This window comes from Nyctibius grandis, chromosome Z (assembly GCF_013368605.1).
Source record: "Nyctibius grandis isolate bNycGra1 chromosome Z, bNycGra1.pri, whole genome shotgun sequence".
Taxonomy (NCBI): domain Eukaryota; kingdom Metazoa; phylum Chordata; class Aves; order Nyctibiiformes; family Nyctibiidae; genus Nyctibius; species Nyctibius grandis.
In genome coordinates this window covers 38,524,482-38,541,544 of record NC_090695.1, presented here as the reverse complement: position 1 = coordinate 38,541,544, position 17,063 = coordinate 38,524,482, and the positions used below count along the sequence as shown (strand labels likewise).

At 35.9% G+C, this 17,063-nt stretch overlaps 1 protein-coding gene across 1 annotated transcript in view; it reads right to left on the bottom strand.

The window, feature by feature from the left end:
- Positions 1–2,162: 2,162 nt before the first annotated feature.
- CNTLN (centlein) overlaps positions 2,163–17,063 on the bottom strand; it is a 205,264-nt gene continuing 190,363 nt past the window's right edge. The window contains exons 24-25 of the mRNA XM_068422921.1: positions 2,945–3,130; positions 2,163–2,288 (exon numbers count right to left, since the gene is read on the bottom strand). Of these exons, the coding sequence (XP_068279022.1) occupies positions 2,163–2,288; positions 2,945–3,130 (312 nt within the window). The remainder of the gene's footprint in view (positions 2,289–2,944; positions 3,131–17,063) is intronic.

Here is a 17,063-nt window from a genome sequence, read left to right as displayed (position 1 = left end):
TATTAAGTGATCTGATGCAATTTTCAACTGAATGTTTTCTCAGAATAACAGAAAAGGGCAAGCCTGCACCTCTGTTCAAGATGCAAATGGGTACACAGTTTGCCAACCTGTAACACTGAGTGAGCAGCCTCTTATAAGGAAAGTCCTGACAGAAAGCTTTCATTCCACCACGAGCTTTTGCTTTCTGATCAGAAATACTACCAAAGCCTACTAAAGGAAACCACAACCGAACACTATACAAGATACGAGTCAAGCATTTTAAAGGGCACAGAGCTCTTCCATGAGCTGCTCCCAAATAGGGACCAAGAAATCTCAGCAATTTCCAACCACGTGACTTTGCATGGACAGAAATGAAAAGCAGAGCTGACTGCTCCCAAAAAGCACTAATCCCCTTGCAATTCTAAAGACAGTCGGCTTGCCAACAATTACTTTTACCCTCAGAGCTCCTCCTGAAGAACCCTGCAAGATGGAGCAAAAATCACTGAAACACATATTAACTTGTACACAAACTTACGCAGCTAAGAGCAATGAGCTCCTCTATCCTTAGCCAACATTTGCAGTCCTAGTATAGTTGGTTACATAGTCAACAACTCCCTCACTCTCTGTGCCCTGGTTTTTGATGTCTGTCTATATCGGACAAAGAGAAGTGATAAAATTCTGCTTAGCATTTTTTAACAATTTACCGAAGAATGATAACAAAAAAAATAGAATAAGAATTCTTCATTGTATTCCATGAATCTTATTCCTATTCTGGAGTCCATGATATGGACAGAATCTTGAAATTTATACATTTAAAAAAAATTCTTAACATGAAGTCAATTTAGTGAATAGAAATATTTGTGCTTTTACTGCTGAGTTCCATGTAATGCTACAAGGTTAAATTAAAATGCCAGTATTTCTGACAAAGCCAGTAAAAGCAAACTGATATTTCCATCTCCTCCACTGCAGCAATTAAGCAGTCTTAATGGTAGTAAGTTTTGACAATGAAAGAGGGAAAAACTGTCATTTCTTAAAAATCTGGTCATAGGACACAATCTAGACACAAAAGCTATTAATGATAAAATATATAAATCTGAATGTGAGTGTTCCCTTTAAATGGCTTTCAAAATATTTTCAATCATGCACATTCTTAACTGAAATGAACTACATTGCTAATGGACCCATGCTAGTGAATATGCATTAGGAACACTGAATTTATAAATAAAATTTTATTTCTTTTCAGACATCAGCTACCCATCATCTGAATAAAGGAGACAACTGAAATATAATGGAAAAGTTTCAAGAGTCAGTGTATGTTGTCAGTGATGTCCAAACAAAAGCTGACTATGGCTAGAAAAGCAGGGCTCTCACCTGCCAATAAACTGGCCTTGATCACTTACAAGAGGGGAGCATCCCAGCAGACTCTGTGTGTATTAAAAAAAAGACTTGAAAGAGAAGAAAAAGTATCACACAGGTCACAGCGGCAGTCTCAATGGACCCCTCAGGGATTTCTGCTAGTCTCAGCCTTGTCATCCTCTATGCAGCTTTCCTCTCTGCCCAGAAAATGTCGATAGGAAAATGTTTGAGGGGCCTCTGGTGGAAATTTTTTCATTCCTTCTGCATCGACAGGATGCCAAATCAATATTTACTTCCCACTAACAAGCTGCTCGAGGTCTCAGTAGAAAATATTGTGGAGAATGCGAGAAGACACGATAATAAACAGCTGTCTGGCTATGAGGAAAACATGAATTGACTGGAAACAGGTCCACAGTAAAAGGTCACTGAAACCCATGAACTCCTCAGGTGTCCATATCAACTACTAACTTTAAAGGCACATAATAAAAAAATCTCTTTTTCCTAAGAGGTATGAGAGAACGGATCCTTTTCACTCTAGCAAGCATTACACAGTGTTTCAGTAATTCAATTAACACATTTGCCAAGATCTGTGCTGGTTTTCTCTAGCATTGTTTCACTGGTTTTAGCTGTTAAGTTAGCTATCACAAATCCTTGGCTAACATCTCTTCAGTTTTATCCAATGACTCTTATTTTTTAAGAGAAATAAAAAAGGATATGCTACAAAACAAGGATTTTACATTGCCTTATCACAATATAGTTTGGGACCATCAATGGCAGCATAATTACAAATGCAATGGATTAATTACAACCTAAAAACACTTAGCTACTCAGAGTAGAAAGTTATAATTCATTAAGGGAAGATATAAATTTAGCACCTGTGCTTCAAGAAGTTTCTGTATATGCTGCAGCCATTCTTTATCTTTTTCAAATTCCATTTTTGTCTTTGCTGTTTCCTAAAAATAGAAAAAGAAAACATAGACACAATATTTTGACACCACCCGAGAAGAACATAATGAACAATAAAGGAAATGTTTAACTGGATATACATGAATTAAACAGCATGTGGAAGTGGGGACTATACTTGCACAACTAGTTATCTGATTTGATGAAACACTATCAAATATTTCATAGTAAAATGTATGACAGAATCAACAAAAAAAGGCAATAGATTCCCACAGAAACCATCTGTTTACTAGAAATACCTTTAATAGGTATCACAATTCAAGAAAGGAAGCATCAACAGAATCAATCTGGCACAGCAAGACACATTCTAATCTTTTCATTAATGCAGAAGTCTATTTAAAATGTATAACCCTGCCAAATAGTCTCATGAAAAAGGAAACTACTAAGGATTTTCAAATAATGTCTCTACATATACATGCTCAAAACAGTATATTTATATTTTATTTATGAATGCCTGAAGTCTTGCCACCTTATGAGTCTCTAACCTGACCTTTTTATTTAAATTCAACTGTTCTGTTATTTTTTTGCTGGATGCTGCACAATGAAATTCCAGTCTTTACCTGGAAATCCTTTTCCTCAAGAACGGAAATACACAGCATATTCTGATCTAGCCCCTTTTTACTGAACAGTCCTCAAAATAACATACCTCATCATTTTCTACTTCTAATATCTCCTCAAGATCAGTTGTTGAAACATTAAGGATAGACGCTGCCAGTTGAACAGACTCTTGGGAAAGACCCCTTTTGCGTGCTCTCACTTCTCCCATTTTTTTTGCCTGTTTGATTTTTGTTCTCAGCTCTTGTATGCTGTGCTGTAGCTCTCTGGTTAGAGCCTGAAAGATGCAAGCAAAAAATACTCCATTGCAATTTTTCTTAAAGTGCAAACGCTATGGAAAAAAAAGTATCATTTAGACTAAGCTCCTTCAGATGGGATTTATCTTCATTCTGTGTTATTGGTTCAACAGGATATGTGCTGTAATATTAAGTAACATGGTATTTAGAACACAAAATATGAACTAATACATTAAACCAGAAAATGTTCTTAAATATAGGTACAATTTTTTTTTACGTCTTTAGCAAAATAACTATATTCATAACGCCATCGGTAGTAAGACAAAGTAACTTCTGCAGAATCAATTAAAAATAGTTTTCTGATCCAGTCTACCAGAAATGTTCTTGAAATAACAACAGAAGTGTCAGGCTTTACAGTGGTCATACAGATCTTTTTTTTAAACCTTATTCATACTTCATCTGGTCATGTTATAGGCAGGGAGCTAAGGCAACTTGGACCAAGGTCACAGAAGGAAATAGAATAAGAGAGGAGAGAGCCCCAAGTAGAAAAGCACCCACTTTGAAAAAAAATTACAGATAAATTACAACATGTTTTTGCAGCATTGGAAATGGTCCAACAGTAAATTGGCTCCTGAAACATGTAGGAGATGTATTTGACAACGGAAAAAATAAGCTCAATTGTACTTTTCCAATCAAATTGAATTGGCTTCCCAAATTTTAAAAGTAAGGAGATCTCTCTCAGACATAGGTGACTAGGGTAGAAGATGCACATTTGTATACTGGTGCAAAGAAGAAATGTAAATTAAAGGAGTAAATTATCAAGAAAATTAACTGAAAAGCCACATGGAAAGACTACAAATAATGATAAATAGCTGAGCACAGACAAACAAAAAGCATGATAATAAGCGAAGTTATTAAACATTCACTTAAACATCTCAGACAACATACAAACATTGCCAGACAATAATCTTAATGATATTATTACATAAATGTATTGGTATATCCAAACTCCCAAAGAGGTTCATGATGAATGAACAAGCTCATAGCAATAGCAGCAGTGGAACCCAGAAACTGCAGCTCCACTGTGCTTGTCTTTTAGTTCAGAGTTTGAGAAAGAAAGGTACCAGAAACACCCTGAAGAATCTACAGCAGCAATTTAAAAATAAAAAAAAAAGGAAAAAGGAGGTTTAAGCAAAAATAAAGTACAGAGAAAATTACAACTAATAGATTTTGATATGCTAACACAGACATTACATATAATCACAGTAAATCATACATATAGAGGACTTGCACTTCAATTCCTTTTTTCCCTGAGCAGTTCTAATACACTAAAGCATATGTGAAATACACACCATATGTGAAAAATAAGGCTACTTTTTGGAGTTTCAAATTGGACTCTCAGAGACGAGCTATTTTTGAACCTGCCTTCACATTATTAAGTTGCAATAATAATGTTTTGATATACGTTTTTCACTGGGACATGCCTTAAAAATTATAGCCTCCCTATGATTTTAAGTTGCTTTTTCTCTTGATATATCCTCAACTATCATATACTAATGTATTCATGTGCTAACTTGTTTACTTATTAGTGGTTTCATTTATATGTCAGTTCATGTTTACTACAGAAATGTTCAATGTCGAAGACACATAGGTCTTTAACTGAGCTAGGAAGAACCATTTCCAAACTGAAAATGACAAAACCCTAAGCGTTAACCAACACAGGTTTTGTTGGTGAGTGTACTGAAGCCAGTGTAATACCATTCTTTGATTAAGAAATTGATCCAATGCATTCTGGAGCTAAGCGTAGGATTTTAAACTAAAACATTTCTCACTGTGTGTTTCAGAATTGCTTGTTTTTAAACTTATAAGCATATACAGGTGATACAAACTGCCTGCAATTAAATCAGTGCAGAATATGACTTCAGTACTATATTGATGTATGAGAACAATGACTTTATTAGTACTAGTAATACTAGGATTTGGTCCTTTCTCTTTGTTTTTCTTTGGTGTCAAAACTAGGGGATGTTTTGTTAGTAAAGCCATTTTCCCAACTTAGATGTTACTGTCAGAGTTATTCCTGTGGGACACACGTAGCTGCTACCAGCCAACTAGAATAGGAATCCCTGATTAATTCCTGAAAACAGATCTACAATACATCTTGTTGGACCAGCGCAATTTCTGCTGGTCTGACTAGAAAAAAAGTAAGCTTAAAATTCTAACAACATGAGCGTAAAGTACGCAGCTTTTTTAAATCAGTAGCTATTGTTGAATTATCTACCAACTCCATATGGTTATATAGTATATATTACATCTACTGAGTTGCATACAGTTCTAAAATATCTCCCTTATAAGCCTTTTTACTTTATTTTCACAACACAAAATATTAATTCTTAAGATAATAATTTTTGATTTTGGTCTCAGCACGCAAACACTTTTTAGCATTATATCTTTTGCCAGATTTGAGATGTATAAAGACAAAGGTCGTCTTTCATTTAAAAGGTCATATTTAATTAAATACTCAAAGAAGTTGTGGTGATACACAGACCCTGACAACACACTATTAGTAAGGTGTTTACATCCCAAAAAAGCTCTGACACTAGTTGATCCTGGAATTGACATAAATTGATCAATGGCCCCAAGTAATGCCATACGCCCAAGTCAATGCCTAAAATTATTCTCGTAATTATCATGTTAATTTACACACTCTACTGTTATTTGTAATATAACAAAACTTAATGGCCCCAAGACAAACCAAAGTCTAATGCTAGCACTGTGGCTATGTATAGCCAGATTTCAGTCTTGCACTGGTGCAGATGTCATGGCAGAAGCCATGGCTCACATTAGTTATGGAAAATTTTAAGCTTTACTATGCTTTGTACAATAGTAATAATGTTGTGCTGGGTCTGGCTGGGATGGAGTTAATTGTCTTCTAGCAGCTCCTATGGTTCAGTGTTCTGTATTTGTGACTAAACCAGTGTTGATAGCACACCAGCTGTTGCTGAGCAGTGCTTACACAGCATCAAGGCCTTGTCTGTTTCCCACTCTGCCCTCTCGGTGAGTACACTGGGGTGGACAAGAAGCAGGGAAGGGAGACACCTGTGACAGATGACCTGAATGTACCAAAGGGACATTCCACACCATATAATGTCTTGCTCAACAATAAAAACTGAGGGTGATGAGGGATTGGTCTGGCAGGTAGCCACTGCTCAGAGACTGGCTGGGCATTGGTCTACATCCCTTGGGTTTTTTTCCCCCCTCTCTCCTTCATTTGTTAAACTGTCCTTACCTCAATGCATGGGTTTTCTCATTTTTGCTCTTCCTATCTCTCCCCAGTCTCGCTGGGGGCAGGGAGTGAGTAAGCAACTACGTGGTGTTCAGCTGCTGGCCAGGATCAACCAACCACAAATGTATAGAACAGCAGAATATAGAAAACAATTCTATACCTAGTATTTTGTATGTAGTTCAATATGAACATGTCTTTAGATAAAAGTAATGTGCTCTTAGAAACTCACTTGTTTTGTAGATTGGGATGGTGTAAGGATGTGACCCAGAGCATTACACCAAAAACGGATGGAAAATGTTTTCTGAAACCAGGTTAGTTTCCTAAAGAAACAAAAGTATTGTGAAGATGCTGCAGCTGTCTGTAGAAAACAAGATCTGAATTTCACAGAACGGAATGCTGAGTTTAAAGAACTTCTCTACTTTAGTGGTAGAACAATTATTGCTGGCCTAAGGTTAGGGCAGATCCTAGCGCTGTAAAAGGTTGAGAAAGCATTACTACCCCAAATAGCTCATGAACAACAAGACAAAACAGAATGAATGGACAAGTGACACAAAGAGATGATGTCATGTACTGTTCCAGCAGCTGAAACAAACATTCAAGTTTCTTCAATGAAAGTACAGTTACTTGGTCCTTATTGCCTCTCTAAAAATTACTTTCAAAATACTTCCAGTGTTTAAACTGATCTCACAGCATGATTGCTGTACGTCAGAGAAAAGAAAAACTCTTCTATAGTAATTTCCTTTTTTACATATATATATTATTTAAATTACCTCAGCTAGCTCCTGCACTTGAACAAACACACCTTCTAGGCACAACTTTTTTTCAATCAGAAAAGGGACAAGAGTGTAGACAAGAAAAAAAGACAAGACAGACCACTGCAATAGATTTATCTGGCCAAGGGCTATAACATGGAGCATTTTGACCCATGGGAATGAGTCAGACTCAGGAGGTTAACTTCATTCTTATGATCCTCACAGATCACATGTGATTTCAGAGACTCCAGCAAATGCCTTGAAAGCAAAGTGTAAAGGTATAGAGGAGATATAGACCAGTCTTTCTTCCTCCACCAACTTCAACATTCAGTACTGACTAAGAATGCTATTGCCACATATTAAAGTGGTAGTAATATTATTTTCCCGATGTCACACAGGTCACATTTATAATGTGGTGTGTTGGTTTTATTTACCTGTCTTCAGTCACAGTTTCTCCTTTAGTTCTAAAATTTATGAACATATATGTTCAAGCTACATGGCTCAGCTCTTTATTTGTACATATTTGGAGGAATTAAGATAGGCTTTTATTATCTTTTCCATTAAGAATAAAGTAAATAAACAAGCTGTAGAATGCATTAAAACCCAAACAAAACAAAAAGATACACTCAAGGGAACATCAAAGTGACAATATTATCTAAAAGCTAGCAGAACTGCAAAGTTGCAAAGGCTAATTCAACAAAGAGCTGAAAGGGAGAAATACATCCAGTAAAGCTAGGTATCAGAATTATATATATCATTTAAAATAAACAATCTTACATTGATTGGCACTGGGAATAGTGCTCACAACTTCACAGAGATCAGTGGGAGATGAAAGCACACATCGCCTGGAAGAAATGACTCACCTGATGACCTGTAAGAATTCTGTTTTGCATAAAGATTGAGAAATTGCAGTATGTATATGCAAAATAATGTGATACTGCTTTTCCACATCCATTAACACAAGCAAATCTGAACACACATAAGCATAACTAAGGAACTAAAAGACAAGATCTGAAAAATTAATTGAAGTAATTTAAAATATTACCAGCCTCTTCTATCCTTGTGGCCAAAGCCATCTCCAGTCTGCAGTCCAACATCCTAGCCCAACCCTGCCTTCTTCATGGCTCTGAGCCATGGATGACAGACTGTGAACTAGAAAAGGTGCATTCAGTCGTATCTCAAATCCAACTACAGTAAGAACAACTGGAAAAGTGTACACAGATTTGCACAGTATTGTTTTTCAACTACTAAAGCTAATCCCACTGCAGCTTTCCTGACAAAGCCCTTGAGTCACACAGTATAAAAAGGGCCTCAGGATTTCAGTATTTGCACACAAAACTCAGCTTCCTGGCATTTAGAACAGCAGCCCCAAGAAACAGTTAAAATGCAACGAGGAAGCAAGGTACAATGACAGAAACAAGAAACTGTGCATAAAATTTGATAATGTGATTCCTATCACAGGTAAGATTTGAATTTGTACAACTACGCTGTCTTAAATTGTGTTATTCCTGCTTGCCATTAGGAGAACAGAGGGGAACAGTCTCCCTTGGCTGGCAACTGTTTAAATACTATATTTATCCACATTTCTTCAAAATATCTTTGCTACCAATCTCATCCTACATCCTCTACCAAAATACCATTTCTTCTTGATTCAAAACCATTGAAAACAAATTATTTCTTTATAACCATTTATTTTCAAGTACAAAATTGAGAATGTTATTTTGCCTGCATTTTCTTAACCAGCTCAGGTGTAGAAAACCATAGGGAAGAATATTAAAAATATTTCAACCTATATTTGACATTTATAAGAGAAAGAAATTGAATACACTGTGATATGTTCTAAAAGCTACTTCAATTTCTTTACAAATTGATAGAAAAGTGACTTAAGTCACGGCCAGTTTTTAATCTTAGATTGTTTTCAAAACAAACCATATTTAAAAAAAGATGCAGCAATGGACTTATTCTGGCCAATTACAATGTAGTTTATACTTCCGTAGAGAAGTACATAATATATACTTAAGAGTATACTTATGTGTTTTAAAATTCCTTTTGTGATTCAAAATTAGGGGTTTTTTGTATTACTGGTCAGCTTTTTCTCTTTTTCTTTCCTAATACTCTCTTGATAACTGTTTAGCTATCACACTTTCATTTATGCCTGAAATCTTGTCTTAAAAATCTGTTTCTTTTCATAGCATTCTTTGTAACATGACTTCAGGCAGAATGAAGCCTCTCTTATTGCATCAGCTGGGCACCTCATTTATAGAACATACAGCAGATACTTACTGATATGAGGGACATTTGGTCATATATAATATTACAGTTTCACATTTATCTAATCTGTCCTGTACATTAAGCTTTAAGACTGTCAAAAACTTAAGTTGTAGACCCAAATGTTTTCAGACTGATGCTTTTTTTTAAGTATCAGCAAACACTCCATAGTTTTCATTGTATTGTTGCTAAATTTTCAACACAATTACCATGTTTTGTGACCTGTAACAGGGAAAAATAATAGTTTTCTTTACAGCAGAGAATGAGTTGAAATACGTATAATCAGCATGGGATGACAGGAAGAATATTTCTGTCAAAATATATTGGTTTCTGAAATTATATTTATGTGAAATGGGCAATAATAATAATTTAAAGTCCTGTTTACTTCAGCATTTAAGTCCTACCTCATTTACATTAATTTTTTCCCTGCTGTAAATTCTTTGGTTTCAACAGAATTACCTCTGATTTACACAGGTACTAGCAAAACTAGCATCATTCCTTTAAACTATCATATATTACCATTATTTACACAGAGGGAAAAAAAAGGCACTGACAGAGATTAGAGCTTCACACAGATGTAGTAAGAGATGCCTGGGATCTCAGTTTATTATCTGAACAGTTAGGGCAGGCAAAGTCAGCAGTTATACTGGACATGGCAAACAAAGAATATTCAGGGCAGACCAAGAAATACTGAGGTAAAACAACACTCCAAAGGTCACATAGCAGGTCAGTGACCAAGATGTCAAGAGCACCAAGATTTCCTGATACTCAGTTCGGTGTCTGAGCTTATGCTATCTTTCTGCAGAAACACATGCAAAGGATAAAAATTACAAACCAGATGCCCCATATAAGACCACTGCACTGATGAAACAAATGTGTTTGAAACGTAATTTAAGAGGTCAGCTCTGGCATTCCTTATACTCTCAAAAAAACCTCCATAAATCTTATCAATTGTGTTTTCTTAAAATACTGTCACTTCTTGCTTTTTATGGTTCCACTCTCCTACAGCTCTTCCCACCTCTCTGTAGCTCTTTCACATGTCTGTTGGGGAATCCCCTCAACTCCCACCTTTCTAAATTACTGAAGAGACTGCATAAGGCTCTGTATATGGGTGCTTTCTGTTCTCTCTGCTTCGGCTTGCTTTCTTAGTAAGCTTATTGACATACATTGAACAATTATTTCTACATGAACTCTTAAATAAAACATTATTGGAGACCTTTCTCATCCTTTCTAAGTTTTGCTACTTTTCCTGTCATTTTGCCGAAAAGTTTTCCAATCACTTCAAGCCCAGAGCCTTTACTATATGCTTTGTACTGATGCATCCATCCCCCAAGTCTTGCAGTTACCCCTTTTCCAGGCAACATCGTTTCTATCTTTTAGATCCCAAATTGGCCATTGTCTTTAAACTAGGCATCTTTCTATCTCCAGATTATGCACAGGGCTGAGTATCAGCTTTAAAAAGCAGTCTCTACAAGCCATTTAAAGGAATCACATGTGGATCTATACCCTTCCAGGGAGTCCACTGCAAGTCTTTTTTTTTTTTTCCTGAGGCAGAAAAGGAAGTTATTTGCAAGTTGGTGAAAATAGTTTCCTGTTCACCTCAAGTTTGTTGGATCTGTTCACACAGTATCTACTACTAGAGAGTCATGGTCTATGAGAATAGTTCCCAGGCACTGTAAGAAAAACAAAAGTAGTACTAATAACAAAATCACCTGTGTAAGTCAGACATGCATGTAAACTTTGCATGAGACATACACACACAGCTTCAGAAACCTGGCATACTTTGCAATTTGGTTACATAAGTTAAATCTTTTAAATCCATTCCTCTAAACTCTTAATACAGAGGGGGTTACAAAAAAAAATTTCAACATATTTTAAGCTACATCTGTTATCACCTTTACCTATCATAGCCAAAAACCAAAGTGAAATGTTATCCTTCTAAGTCTATAAAGCAAAAAAAAAAAAAAAAGAAGAGTAAGGAAAGCTTTTCAAAATCTTTCTATTTATTCTTCATTTTTAGTCATCAAGATTTTTCCATTAAGACATCTACATTATATGCTGCTCCTGCATCACTAACCATATGCCTTCTGTAAACTATAAGAGTTCAGCCATTCACTTCATTCATTAAAATTCACAGGGCCTATTATTCTGTTTACAGTCTAATAGATATTCACTGTCACTATTCAGGCCTCTGATTCAATTTGCCTAAATCCCAGACGCAGAGTAATCCTGATGGAGATTAGCTTAATTTATCACCAATTTCTTCTCAGAACCAAGAAAGGCTGGTATTTCATAATAAAAGCTGTGTTTCTCCTTTTTTCTTAAAGCAGCACGCATAGTGAAAAAGAAGCAATAAATGCCTGTTTTTTTTAATTATGATTTTTTTTTTCAGTACACAGATTTTGCTTTGTGTATAGGACACCTTCTCTTAAAGGTGTGTATTCTGCAGATAAGAATACTGGTTCTCATTAGACTGGAACACATCCTTGTAACCAAATACTGTGCTGATTCTGACTGAACAGAGACTGGCAGACTCATCATCCACTCCATACAATACAAAATAATCACTCTGGGTATACTTTTCTAGGTAAAGTGTTGACAGTTTGGAGTGTAATAAATGAAATATACTTATCTTTTGGCTTTTAAGTGTTCCCAGTTGGGAACATTTTCTAGCAACTTGAAGTCATATTAACGGTGTCCACGTTCAAATCAAAACTGACAGTGCTGATTTACATAACAGATACTATCTGCTGTCATTTACAAAATGTGCCAGTGACCTGCTGAAGAAACCTTTGTTTTGTCAAACAATGCTTCCAAATTGGCACGGTTCATAAACAAGTGTGTGAACTTTTCAAAATAAATCAATTTTCATCTGCACAGCAAACTATAGTTCTATTTCAATAAAAAGTCAGTCCATTTTTGCCAATTATAAAATTTTACAATTACCTATTACGCTTAGAATTTTTAGATGAAGAAACAAATGATCATTCAAATGGCATCCTGCATCTGATCAGGGTACTCATACAAAAATCATGTTCTGCACAACCTGAGCCTAGAAGTTGGAGCAGTAGTCCTGCCAGGAAAACTGAACCTACAGGGTCTGAGAATACATTCACCAATGGAAACGTCCTGTGAAGAATGTTTCTTAATGTCTCACCACACCTGGAGAATTCTGAGAGTCCCCTGCAAGGATTTACTTCTATCCAAAGAACCGGATTTGTAGCTGGATGTACAGGCAGTAGCAGTGTACTTGCATTGCTCTCTTGTTGAAAAGGAGCTGATAAAAACCAACAGAATATTTCCCAAATATTTGAGCCTCCCAACTACTAATTATTTCTATTTATTTTTTTTAATTTATTTTGAGATAAAGAGCAAGTAGGACGTCATCTGCATATTGCCATTCTGAGAAGAACATGTTTCCTGGCAATGCTTTATCTTCCTCAACACAGAACAGTTCAAGAGAAAAATACAACAATGGTAAATAGCAGGAATTTGCCAAATTACAGGGATTTTTAACCTGAAAGTGGTAAGTCGTTAGTTGTTCTTTGTAACAGGAAGAAGTTTCACTTGACATTTTCAATTAGCACTGCCACTAAAGGGCAGTCCCAGCATCTCTAGTCTGCAGCCATGTAAACCTGCCCCTGCTCTGACCCCCTGTGGTACACAAAAGCTGGTGCTCTGGGTTTTCAAAAGGTTAACTGCATTTTCATGAGCTAGCTCACAATTGACCCATATAAGGTTTATGATCACATTTCATAAATGGAGGAGGAAGGAAGTTTCATAGGGGCAGAAATGAGCAGTGAGGGTCACTCAGAGGTGGAATGTTTTAACAGAAGTGTTAACTTTAATCTTAAACTGCATATTAAACTACAGCCCAAGACAGCAGTGAGAAAATACGCCATGGCAAAACTGATGTCAGGATTCAAGGTAAACTGCAGAAAGGTAAGATAGACTGACATATATTGGGATATAAGGTAAGTTGACTGAATGGCAAATGACTAACAAAGCATAACTTGGCCAAGCAGAGGTGGAATAAGGCCTCTGACGTGTGGCTGCACGTAGCTGTATATCAAACAACAGAGCAAGGGGGAAATGCACTTAGCTTAGGCCCTACTCTGAGTAGCAAAAATGAGGGCAGATGTCTAAAGAGAGTGAATGTTAGACCCCCAGGTAGATCCACTAAGCTTGCCAAGTAAACTGCCATGGGTCTTGATTTTGGCAGTCAATTCTATCAGATGGTTATACTGGAGACCTATCAAGAACAATGCCAGAATGGACCAGATGTGAACTGTGCTTCAGTGGGCATTCTCTGTGGAGGGCACACAAGTCCCAAATTGCAGAGGCATTATGGAAGTGAGAAATGCACTCAGCTGACTTCGAAGCATTCAGCCGACATCACCTATTTATTACAGCTGCAGCTGAATGTAGGTGCCTTATCAAAACTTCAAAAGGTCTTCCTCAAGGTCAGAAAAGTTCTGATATTTTCGCGCTCAGGCAGGTGTCATCACTTCAGATTAACTTATGAAAGTGAGTTTTGCTAATGCAAAAGTTGAATGGGACAGACAGCACTACTCAGTCTTGAGCTTACAAGGGTCCATAGCAGCAATATATGGTGAAAGTCTAGGTGAGCTAAAAAAAAAAAATAAGTACAGTAATGCAGGAGAACAGAATTCCTGCAGAATTAGGCAAGATTTTGGACAGTTTCTTAGCAAACTAGTATGCTGTACCCTATTTTCGATAGACATCCGGTCAAGTAGTCTAATAGTTTTTTAACTTTATCCAATGGCCGTTTTCTGCATGCATTGTCACAGGTACTACAAACAACAAAGAACACTCTGCTTTGGTTGCTGTGCTGCACATAACTGGCAAGATACACCTGAGGATCCAATAGTGCAATACATGTTCTAGAAAACAGTGAACAATGGTACACTATAGAAATTGGATGCATGGTTCTAAGAGAATTTATGGTACTGATGGATGGGATGAAAACATGTAGCTTTATAAAAGGCAACTAAAATACTCCCAGAGCCACCTGGTCCCTCTTACAGGTAGCTTGTGTTCTTTTGTAATAAAAATGTTTTATTGGGCCTAACTTACCTTATAGTTACAGCCTTACTTTCGTTATTATTTATCAGTCTTCATAAATGTCATTGGCAAATTTTATCCGGATTTGGTATCTAATTCTGTGAAAATGTTTAATAATTAAGTTTAGCACTGATCTTTCAGAACTCTAGAAACACCTAAATTTCATTAATTACTTTTCAGATCAATGGCACAGGCCATTTTTAATCCATTTAACACATTATTGATATTCCATAGCCTACATTTTTTATCTGAACGTCTCAGTGTTAGGTCAGACATCCTAAAAAACAGTATATTAAAATAAGTAGTAACCTTTATCAACTGACTTGTACTGCCTTCCAGAAAAGAAATCAGATTTATTCAGTGCAACTTTTCGTAAAACCACTCTAAGAAGTATAACTATACTCCTATGCTTTAATACTTTAATAATTGAATTTCATATCAGATTTTCTTTATTTTAGCCAGAAATGAGGTCAGACTGACCTAAAAATACCTATCCTGACTGCCTTTTCTGAATATCGACTCAATATTATCATTTTTTTAGACTCACAGCAGTGTTACAGTATATATACACTTACTTTGAATACTTATTCAAAATGAGGATCAGCAAGAGAAAAATTCATTAACCAGCTCTATAAAGTTGAGAACTATGAAAGTTCTCAATTTAAAAATACTACTTCTTTCTAGAAATCATTTAAAATCCTCCTACTTCGCTACTAGAAATTGTTTTAAAAAATCCTAATTGACTACTAATAGACTGAGGATGTTTCATCATCTTCCTATAACATCAGCCTACTTCCTTCCAGACACAAAACAGAAATATTCATACAAGACTTCTATCTTTACACAATCACAGAGTTGTTTTATCTAATGATGGGTCATATCCACCCTGTAATAGCTGTCTTATTACTAGTATGTTTTTAAATCCTGCCCCTTTGTGATTATTTTTGGCCTTGCTACTCACAGATTTCATCTTGATACCTTTAGCCTCTTCTCCATCCTCTACACTCTATTGCTGCTCATATTTTCAGATTATTACCTATAATCCATTTTCCACTTCCTTTATATTGCCTTTTTATTTCTAAATATTGTGTTCTTTTACCTATCAAACTGAAATAGATATTTATAAGGAGCTACCCTCTAATTGTGGAACCGTTTTTTTTGTTACTTAATAAACTGTTACAGTGCACAATTTCTATTCGTATTTTCTACTAGCCTGTACCTTCCTCATAACAGCTTTGGAGAAATGAGCTGCTCTGAATCAATCTATTTTAGGTGCCCTACTGGTTTCCACTGAATGTAATTTGGGACATAACACCTGATCGCTATACTGCACTCCAACAAAAATAAGTCCAATAATGACCTCCAACATATTGGATACAGTGACTTGTGTTTATAATTATTTCTTCCACCATTTTTAGAAACTATTACTAGAGTTTACAATCTAGCAATTTTAGTTAGTTACATAAGTGTCCCAAACTGGGCTCCCCATAGCAATGCAATGCTTTATTGTACATTACAAATATGTGCTTAATCAATAACTCATCATATCCTCTAAACTGATCCAGTGCTGTATGTCCGAGTTCTACCAGACACGTCTCCTCCAGGTTTTGTAACTTAGTATATTGATCCAAATGGATTCAAGATCCTGTGGTTCTGAGTTATCAATAACTCTAAAGGCAAGGAACAGTGCCTACTACAAACGGAAAGAGCCACACTCTCTTCTCTGAAGTTCCTCTGTTGTCCGATTATCAGCTGTAGCTATTAATCAGCAATGCTGAAAGGATTTAATTGTTGTATGTTAAAAAAAGAACTATATAATGTCATGACAGACATGCAACAGCTAGAAAAAGTAACTGCATTCAATTGATTAATGACAAGAAGATTACTTTTTCACTCAGAAAAACAAGTAACGCTTGTGAAGTGATCATAATAGCAGACAAAGGTAAAAGGGTCATACAAATATGTTAAACAGGTTAAGCAAGAGACAGTTTAAACCGGGTTAAACTTGATCTCTATACAGAAAAACTTACTTGAGTTACTGAAACTTGAGTGAGAACCAAGGTTGGGGAAAATTGACAGCTACCTAGAAGGAGACAGTAGAAATGAAACAGACAGACTTCAAAGTAGAGCTGCTGCAGAAAGAAGTACTGCTACTTATTGTGCCACCTCCACCTTCCTATGCAGGTTATAGCATCGGATACGGTAAGAGGTATTTTAACAGGATTTACTTGATATACTACAAAATTTGACTGAAATGCCAAGGATTTTCAACTATATCTTTTACAGCGGTATACTGTGAATAAAATCTGGTATCAGAGAACTTTTTTTTCTGTAAATATTTAGTACCTAACTAAACAAAGCAGTCTACTGAGAAACTCTCTGTTCATCATTATTTGACTTACAGACAGCATCTTTATTTTCCAACAGTCTTTTTGCAGAGGAACAGTAGTCAGTAAATGTTACTTGAAATATACATGCATATTCTTCTATGCAGAGGAGAAACTACGTATTTTAGCTTTATTAGCTAAATTTTATTATTATTTATAGAGAAACTATATATTAACATTATTTTCACATACAGTACGA